Source organism: Pygoscelis adeliae, unplaced genomic scaffold (assembly GCF_000699105.1).
Source record: "Pygoscelis adeliae isolate BGI_AS28 unplaced genomic scaffold, ASM69910v1 Scaffold242, whole genome shotgun sequence".
Lineage (NCBI taxonomy): Eukaryota > Metazoa > Chordata > Aves > Sphenisciformes > Spheniscidae > Pygoscelis > Pygoscelis adeliae.
In genome coordinates, this window is record NW_008824369.1 from 853,942 (window position 1) to 864,072 (window position 10,131).

Here is a 10,131-nt window from a genome sequence, read left to right on the forward strand (position 1 = left end):
ACTGGCATGGAGTTTATACAGCCTTGAACATTGACTATGAATTTGAACTGAATATGTTTTGCTGAGTAGCTTTGAGCTACTGATTGTTGCATTTTTTTGGAAGAGGAGCTTTGGTGACTAGCTGGGTAGTAATATAAGCAAGAAAAGAAGAATGAACAGCCTGAAAAAAGAAAAGCTACTTATACAGATTAGAGTGGCATACTACTTCACAAAGTGTTGGAGATGTGGAGTCTTCTACAGCACGTGCTGCCATCCCACCAAAATACTGCTAGCAGTTAGCTCTCCATGAGCAGGTCACCAGCCACTACAGTCCCACAGAAGCCCATTAACTTAAAAAAGGGGTCTTTTAAGACAGGAGGAAAAAAGAACATAATTAGGTAGTCTGATTCATTGGAAGCACCTAGGCAATTCTCAACCTGGACAAATCAGTTCCTTTTTAGAATAAAGACACATTCAACAGCATTTTGAGTGACTTCCATTTCTAGTAATATTGTTGTAACATAGGAAAGAAAGGTATGTTTGTCTTAAGCATTTTCTTCTTTGAAACAGACAGCAGAAGGAACAGAGAAATTACAAGAGGTAGTGAGTTTAGCAAACCTTCACATAAAACAATCTTTCATAAGAATAAAATGCTGCATTTACAACTGTAAATGTGTACACCCGTATAATTTAAAAATACAAAGATACTTTTACTGTGTTTCAGGGCTTGCTCTTTTTTTAGTTCAGAGAATGAAATGCTCAAGTGCTGGACTTAAAGTGGTTAACCTCATTGCATTGGCAAAACCAAACCATTCACGCAGCACTGGGCTTTTAACTCATCATAACAGAAAGTTAAACTCGGCAGTTAGTGTAACCAAAGTGCAATTGTGTTCTTCACACTGTGTACATTTTGACTGGCTTGTAAAAAGAATGTAGAAGTTCATGACTCTCCCTGGCAGCTTCTTGAGATGACCGAAGAAAACATGATCTGCAACATATTTGGCCACAGCCTGACTCCGAATGAGAAGACAGGTTTTTATCAGACAGTGGAGAAAAATCGAAGTCAGCTACCTGGAAAAGGAACATCAAAGAGATCATTTTTAATTTGGGTCCTACTGGCTCAAGTGAGTCCAGCAAGAATACTTTGGGCCAGAAATGGCACTTGGTCCTCAACCAGTTTCAGCCAGTTACCAACTTCAAATAGACTTCTGATTTATACCTGCTGCACACCTGGCTCACAGGCAGTCTCTCTAGAGGTGTATTATTCATATTGTGGCGTGATGTAAGATGTATTAGGTACTTTCCAAAGGGCCATGAAAGCTACTTTTGATTTTGGAGCTCATGCTTATTACAGATAAGATAATGTAGCAAGTGAAAGCTACACCAGAGATGGAAGGGAGCTGGGAAGATAAAGGTCACATACTAGGGTCAGGTGACAATTTAGTGCTGCTTCAGGTAACATACCCGCCCTTTTTTACTATCCTGTATCCTCTCTCACTACCCCCCTGCTTTCTTTCATGTAACCACTCTGAGGTAGATCCTCCGGAAGGGATACTTCAATGCAAGCACCTGCTTGGGAATATTAACAAACTGCCCACGATAGCCCTGGCAACTTGAATTATAGTTACAGTTCTCCGCAACAAGCCAGAAGCATGCCTGCTGCTTAAAGTGTTTGCATACACTGTTCAGATTTTTCCATGGAATGCATCAGATGTACCAGGGAAATGGTCCCTCCCGCTCTGTTTATCTGGGGATTGAAGAAGGGACATGGCTGAAAGGTATCTAATTACTATCACAACTCAAAGTAAGAGTAACTGAATACCTCCACGAGATCTTTTTGTTGTGTGTTACTTCGAAAGGTTGTGTACAGCACCAGTCCTAGCGTCACTGAAACCAGGCCGATGCAGAGCAGGACAAAGAAAGCTGGGTGGATCCCTAGGAAAGAGCACAAGGGCACATTCCTGGACTGATACAATACACCGAGAAGAGGCAACAGTGAGAAGGAAACGATGTTTTAGGAGTTTTCATATTTTTACAACAAAGGAAATGTGTGTAACAGGGAATAAATTTTTCAGCCCAGATCACTTCAGGTCTTTCTGAAATCTCAGAAGTGGGAATGTGGGGTTGTGAGGTTGTAAGGGTCTTTCCCTTTTTTACCCCTCTTTTCCCTTGAACACTCTAAAAAACCCCACCCAGTTACATATGCTAGCCCTAACTCTCCAGGGTGTTTGTACCCCTGTGGTACACCAAAAGGACAGGAAGGAACCTCATCTTCACAGCAGCTAGCAGCCTCCAGCAAAGAGGATTTGCACACTTAGCCCTGAATGTACACCAGTGCCTTCTGGAGTGAGCTGTCCTGTCTGTATACAAGTGCTGGCCCATGGTGAGATGGTATAACCATTCTGTATCACAGCCTGGCTGTTCCCTGGTCAGGTCCTCTCCACTTGGCCAACTAACCACTTTCTCAGATGATTCAGGGACCCAAGAGGGGCATGTGTGAGCATGCATGGGGGAGCCAGCGGGGATTGCTGGCTGGGGAGACAGAAACCTGTAATGAAATGGAGGCCTAGAAAAATCTACCCTTAAAAAAAATGTAACTAAACAAAAAGAAGAATTGAGACTGTTTAATTAAGGGAGTGTTACAGATGCATATATTTTCCTAGTTATCCTCTGTAACTACAAGAGCCAGACTATTTAAACTGAAAAAAAATGTAATTTAAGTAACTTGGCCTTCCCAGGAAACTCATTAGCTTCAAGATGCTCTTGAGACTAAGGGTTCAGCAGCACATTATACGCTCTCCTTTCTCTTCCTGCTTCCTATGCTTTTAGGGATCTATACCAGTTTCCAGAAACCTCATCTGCAGGCTAGTAATTGTCCCTGACACGTTTGAGACTCTTGGTTCCCTGACAGATGGGAATCTCCGTGCTGCTCAGACTAGCTGCTCCTCACCTGTTGGCCACACTTTTATTTCATGGTACGTCTGCAGCATCGTCACGCCATTCTCCACCCTGACACTGAGGCAATACTGTCCAGCATCACTGAAGGTATGGCTGAGATTGTAGCAGGAGCCATTAATCACCACCAGATGGCATTTTTCACCTTCAAGTGGAATGCACTCAGACTTTATAAGCCAGCATAATGCCAGCGGCGGGCTGAAATGACAAAAACAAAAAGAAAAGAAAAATTAGGTGAAAACTTCACAAAAATTTCAGCTAAGAGCTGATGAATCACTTGGTTAAAATAGTATAATAATTTTTAAAATAATGAAGTTAATCTAAATACAAATAGAGAAGTAATTAACTGCACAATTGCTTGGTTTATAGCATTTGTCAATTGAAAAAGTTCTTTGTGGTGCTTCTATAAAAGCAAGCCTTTCAGCTGAGACCTAAATACCTGTGTGGGTCATAGGCAGGCCATTGTGTGTAGAAAACCCTACAGTCCTTCTCCAATAAAGATAAAAAGGAACCTTTTTTTTCCTGCCCTTCCAAGGGAGTATAGGTTGTTTGTCCTTTTCACACGGTGGAGATCACTGTCTGTGCTACTGAAGTACACCCAAGACTTTTCTGATTAAAAAAACCCTACAACCAAAACTGGAAAGAATGTAAGATGAGCTCTGTACAATGGACTAATACCTGGAAAAGGTAAATAAATTGCAAGGATCACAGTACTCCCTTACAATAACAAAAACATTTTTATTTGCTATCAGGCAATCTAGATGCAATCCACTTTACGGCCATGTGTCTTCTTACCATGTCTCATTGATGCCTTTTATTTACATTTTCAGACCCTTGTTCCAACTGATTTGGCTTGGACTCACTTTACTCACTGTGGACTCTGATTCTGACAACAGATAGAGCTTTTCTTTACCCCATCTTATTAGCATTTTGTTCCTTATCTCTTTAGGACGTTCTCTGCTAAAGAAAGCAGCATTTTTATTATGTGTTTAGCTCATTTTCTAACTTTGTTTTTGATAACCCATCTCTCAAGCCTTTGTCATTGCTTCTCTGTCATAAACTCCTATTGCATCAGTCCTAGTCCTGTGGCTAGGAGGTTAGGTCTGGCAAACATTGTCTATCCTGAAATGAAGCCTACTTTTAGGGGTCTCAGGTTTGCCTGTAATGGTTTTTGGCTGTTCATATTTACTTGTATGCCATCTCCAGTTTCCACTCCTGCCACTGTGCCATTCACTTTCTGAATGCAAACTGTGCTGCTTTGTCTATGTGGGCTATTTATGCCTTTGGCAAATGACTCTGCGTTGCTCACTCCATCCTACATCCCTACTAACAGTCCTGCTCTTTTTTTCTTTTTCTTTTTTTTTTAAATCCAGCATTAGCCTAAACAGCTCCCAGGTGCAGAATGTGAAAGTGTCACTCTTCTGGAGAACAAATGACTTCTGTGGTCATGGAGTTTTTATGGTGAAGGAGCTCTCCCGAGTGTTTCAATGGTATTTAAAATGCTTCTGCCGTACAAAAAAACCCTCTGATGTGTTCTAAATAGTGCAGCTTGAGAGAGCTTGTGCTAGGACCGAGGTGCTCATGACTCTCCTACATTCCTATAGTCCTCACTGCATGGAGCCTCTCTCTCTTATTCATCTTGTGGCAATCTTAACTTTGCCAAAATTATTCCCCAAACCCATCATCACTCCCATGTGCCAGTCAAGGATCATTGCTATGCAACAGGACTCTGAATTTAATTTAATTCAGGACTCTCAGTTTAATTTAACAGTGGGGAAATTGGTCAAGGAGGAAAATTCAAAAGGAAGTTTTAAAATGTAATTTTTGCCACTATCTTTCTCTGGGTAGTTCTCTTTTAACGTTCTTTTTACAAAGATATAAAAATAACATTTGCTTTATGTAGGAGGACTCTACTTTTCTGTAAAGATGCAGGCTCTTTCAGGCTTTTAGAGTTCATGGTATTTCAAGTCAGGAAAAAGCAATATTCAACAGTATTTTGTTCAAAGGAAATTTGTTTTTTGTTTTAAGAAACAGTTCTGTGGGGTGCAACTGACCTTTTTAAGGAAATAGTGGGGAAAAACACTTAAATAGACAATGCTTTTTGGGGAAAGAAGTTGTGTTTGCTACTTACGTGCCATTGATATGAAGAGATAAACTCAGGTTTTCCATTACATGAGTCTCTCTGGAGCCCACTACATTAATACTTTTAACAGCATCTGAGAGGAAGAAAAAAAAGCATGTCACACTCCACATGTAAACTTGAAATTCACTGGTTTTCCAGTGAAGGTTTGTTTTCATAGACTTCACAGATTTTTAGCTCCATCAGTCACACAAATAGTAATACTTGCCTCACACCCAAAAAGGAAACCTAGCAGTAGAGGAGTTGTAAGTTTTCTGAATGTTTTGTGATTTCTTTTTAATATATAATCAACTACTTTATTAATCCTTTACAATTTTACTTATGTGTTTGTTTACTCTGGAAGCTGATCAAATCAATGAGGTTTTCCTAATGCTTATTTTAACTAATTTATTTTTTAGGGATAGCTGGCATAAATTAAACAAACAAATCCTCCATAAATTACAGTAAACATTTTATTCTAAGTTTTAAGTGTATGTACGACTTTTACAAAAGACAGTGAAACTTCTGGTAAATGAAAAAGAAATGGAAGATTTTGTATATTTCCCCCCATTTTTTCTGCACTAGAACACTGCAAAGTCCATTTTGCAATGGAAACTCTTCATTGAATAATGTTGACCAGTTCTTGCATTTGAAACAATGCTGAAGTTATATTATCATATTAAAGCTAGATTGTCTGTACATGTATAGCAAGTTCTGTTTTGAGTATGCAGAATGTTTTATCATTACCTAACAGCTCCAGAGCAGTGGTAAAATCACCAGTTTTCTGCACTGTTTCTCTTTCATGTATGATGCTTCCAATTTGCTCCCATTCAGCTATGACTTTCAGATGCACCGTGCGATTCCCCATGGTAGAGCAGTTATAGTAGACAAAGGGTTCCTTGGTAATCTGATAAACTCTATGTGTAACATGAAAAGATTTAGAATCAAAATTGCCTTTTACCAAGTCCTTGCATATTTCTGATTTAAAAAGGAGCAAGCTCAAATATATTTTCTTTATAGACAATGCTACAGTCAGCTGTGATTCTAATTCTACTTTTTGTCCATATCAATGAGGATTAATGTCTGTGGCATTACCAATAAAACTACAATCAGTATAAGACCCAGAGTATATTTATGCATTTTTAACCAAAGAAACTAAAGATAATGCTAAAAGAATTCACAAAATGGAATAGGAATAATCAGTAAGTTATGAAAACTACCTTTGTAGCAGGTGGACTGTAAGTTAACTGAAGCACTAAGGCAGGGCAGGGGGGAGAAAGAAAGAAACAAAAAACTTAGTATTCGAAGTCTAAAGCTTACATTTCTATTTGCATACGCTTATTTGTATTGGACATATATTCATCCTCAGAGAAGGAAAATAACTGAATGTCTTTTTTCCTTCCTACTGCAGAGTGGCTTAAGGGCTAGATACTACCCATGGTTTTATTTCTGACGGTTATGAGCTATGTTGGGGTTTTTTTCCCCCCTCCATTTTGTTATTAGGTAAGTATTAGGTGTGTGTTAACGTGCACCTCTATATTATTTGAGAGACCTATACACTTTCAGAAGCTCCTCACCCAAGCTGTGGTATATTTATGGGTAGCTAGTGATAGTAACAGCTACTTACTGCCCAACCACAGGACGGTATACTGCTTCCATTTTCCTTAAGTGCACAAATTATTCACTTATTCAACAACAGCAACCTGCTAATGGAGATCTGCAGGCGTAATGATGTTTTAAAATAATAATTTACAATAAGTAAATTCATAATAAGTTCATAATTCACCTGGTTGACATGCTAAGAATGTACCAACTGACAAAGGTGTATGCTTTGTCCTATGATTTAATCAGAATTTTTCTCTAGATGAGCATCTGAATCAGAGCCATCTTGAATACTCGTTAAAGCAAACAAAGTAACCACACCTACCCATCTCCAAAATCCCAGTTGTAGACAAATGATGCTGACTTGAAGTAATTACTTGGGTCATGAAGGCAGAAAGAAATCCGGGTGACAGCGCCCGTGGAGGAACTAGAACCATGCGTGATAAATCTACTGTCTTCTATCTGGGCAATGGTAAGATTCCCTGTTATAAATTCTGCAGAATAATAAGGTGGAGAAAGAATGACAGCATATATCACTTTCATAGCATGCTCTGTGTGAGTATCAAAACATTATTTAAAATGTACCGCAGAAGTCTTTCTGTGTCCTAGTCCAAGTGGTTAAGTGTATTTTATATCTATTACTCAGTGTTGTTACATGCATTAGTGATGCAGAGAGATTAAATTACTTATTTAGGGTTGGGCCATGATAGAGCTTCTAATAGAACTAAGAGAAATAATCCTGGACTGATTGAAGTCAATATCAATTTTTACTATTGATTTAAAAAGAACTGGGATTAACATCAAGTGTTTAGATCAAGGGATTCAGAATCAAACCAGTATACACGCCCTTCATGTTTGGGGTGGTAGTTTTTGTTTGTTTGTTTTATGGGTTTTTTATGTTGCTGGTTTTTGTTTTTTAGTTTTAGCTACTTCCACAGAAATGAAAATTTAACTACTATGAGTAAGAGATGCGCTACATATTGTGAATACAGAAAGGGTGAAATTTTGATTTTGATATCTGCGAGAGATCCTATGAAGTTTGTTTACAAGCACTGGCAAAGGCTGATCTAAAAAAACCTCTCTAAGCTATGAATAGAGAGGTATTATGATGATACACTTACCACTTCATGATAAAATTAATGGGATATTAATTACCAGTAACAGACTCTTAATTTGTTAACAATTCATTAAATCTGGTTAACTGTTCTCTTGATGATGCACAAATAAGAATCACAATTACTGCTTCAGAATGGGGCTGGTAACTTACTAACTGGAGTTGTAATTTATATGAGTTATTGGCAACAACCCTTGGGCCCCCGTGAAGCCCCTGTGGGTGCTCCTGCTTGGAGAAGGCAGAAAGGTACAATGGGATCTTACCTTTCACAGCTATAGAAAGCTTCTATCCCTTTTGCTTGTGGCATGAGAATATAAGACAGTGCAAAGCGAGAAAGGAGTAAGTAGATATTCAGCAGGGCAGCAGTTCTTCAGAGAGAAAAGATCTCATGTATACTTTTATAAAGCTTGGTGTTCCTCAAAGAAAAATCTCAATAGCTATTCCCCAAAATGTCAGTTATGCCCTGTGGTTAGCTCTTTTGTCCTCACGCATGTCCTTATCTTTGGCTGGGAGCTGGGTCTATTTTGGAGTGTCTAAGTAGAGCATTGGGACATGTGGTTGGAGGGACGTGGTTACTAGTCTGTGAAAGAAGGGATTGTGGGAAGCTGTCAGATGGTATTTCATGTCAATCCCTGTATCAGAGATAAGGTTAACCGTACTGCATCATTGGTTAATTTGTCAAAAAATGCATATTTATGGTTATGAATATTCCCAGTAAGCTGAAATTGCACTTAGCAATATTTGGAAACACAGCCATGACTTCACATCCAATTTCAGTACACTCAGTCAGAACTTTAAAAGAAAATGTAATGGCTCTGTTGTGCTGATTGCCTAAGTTTTTGCTATGTCATGCAACAGGGAAAATCAGTAGATTGTCACTGCTGCTGGCCATCCTAACTTTAGGAATAGAAATGCTGGGAAGCAGTACAGGAAGCATTGTTTTAGGAGCCTGGACGTCACTGAACAACGCTGATATGTGAACTGCAGCTACTGAAGCATCTGGTTTCTAGTTCAGTTTCTCTAAGTGATAGAGGCAGGAAAACGGGCAGGATCACACTTGCTTCCTGGACGTAGGCAGACTACAGCATGGCCCAGTTAGTACAGTGCCATCCAAAACCACCTTCAATCAAAGGGCTACACAAATCAGAGTTGGCTGGCAGAAGCCATATTTACGCCTGGCTTTCATTTTTCTGATGCTAGCAAAGGCAGTAAGCATCCTGATGTAAACTGAATTCCTGAAGACGTAGAAGTTGTAAAGCCGTTTTACCTGTAATCTGAAGTACAGTGACATTTCTAGCAACCGGCCGACATAACCAACAGTTTCTATGAGTCACCCAGACAGATACAGGAAAAGTCCCAGGAAATTCACCGGTCACATTAATTACGGAGTTAAACCGCTGCTCGGATTTCTTTATCAGAATCAGAGGAGCATAAATCCAGTTGAAGTGATACAAGTTTGATGTGACACTGTCATTCTTCATACTTAGACTGGCGTGAACAGTAGCTTGAGCTCCTGTTGTGATGGGACCATTGTTGGTTATTTCCAGACCATATTCCTCTGTGGACATCAGAAGAAAAAAAACCAATTCAAGCTTGTTGTATTGCATTTTAAATTTTATTTATTTATTTACACATTTTAACTAGTCAGCTGGAGTTATGTGACTCGCAATGACACTCATCGCAGCAAAGATTTTACCACCTTTTTTTTTTTTACCATTTAAAAACCTGGAACAGAAACTGTTGCACATGTATACGAGTTCAAACAAGTAGCATTAAACAACGTGTTAGACTGGGTCGTAGAAATGTTAATAGTAGAAGGGAGCTTCAGACTAGAACATCACAAAAACTTTCATGAGGTTTTATAGGCAGAGCTGGGCGCTGGCTGTAGGTTCAGTGTCACTAATGATCTAACTTGGTCACTAAACTTCCAGCTACTGGAAGAAAGTCAAGCTTAGCTCTAATCTTTGTCCTAAAAAAATGAACTTTCAAACTCAGGTAAGATTTCATCCAATAGATTCCTTTGTCAGCTCTGTTGACCCACAAGTCTCCCCCACCTTCCTCCTAACTGAACAAAAAAACCCCCTTAGTACCAGCTTCTTCCTCTCTGTTGTCCACCACTGACTTCCTTTTCCAGGAAAGGACCAAAAATCCCAATGTAAATGAAACTTGTACCATGCCCTACTGGCAAATCGGTTGCCATCCAGAGGCACTTGGACAAGCTGGAGAAGTGGGCCCGTGTGAACCTCATGAGGTTTAACAAGGCCAAGTGCAAGGTCCTGCACCTGGGTCAGGGCAACCCCCAGTATCACTACAGGCTGGGGGATGAAGGGATTGAGAGCAGCCCTGCCGAGAAGGACTTGGG

General features: G+C 39.5%; 1 protein-coding gene across 1 annotated transcript; it reads right to left on the reverse strand.

Moving 5' to 3' along the window:
• Positions 1-873: 873 nt before the first annotated feature.
• TMEM130 (transmembrane protein 130) lies at positions 874-9,337 on the reverse strand. The gene is made up of 7 exons (XM_009320002.1): positions 9,037-9,337; positions 6,981-7,149; positions 5,801-5,970; positions 5,066-5,150; positions 2,930-3,132; positions 1,802-1,914; positions 874-1,050 (listed from the first exon to the last, which is right to left on the reverse strand). Exons 1-7 carry the CDS (start codon positions 9,335-9,337, stop codon positions 874-876), a joined length of 1,218 nt encoding a protein of 405 aa, XP_009318277.1.
• Positions 9,338-10,131: the final 794 nt, after the last annotated feature.

Coding starts and splice junctions, on each gene's coding strand:
- TMEM130 (XM_009320002.1), bottom strand. CDS start 9,337: ATGTCCACAGAGGAATATGGTCTGGAAATAACCAACAATGGTCCCATC. Junction 7,150..9,036: donor CACTGTACTTCAGATTACAG/GTAAAACGGCTT, acceptor ATTATTCTGCAG/AATTTATAACAGGGAATCTT. Junction 5,971..6,980: donor AACTGGGATTTTGGAGATGG/GTAGGTGTGGTT, acceptor TGTTACACATAG/AGTTTATCAGATTACCAAGG.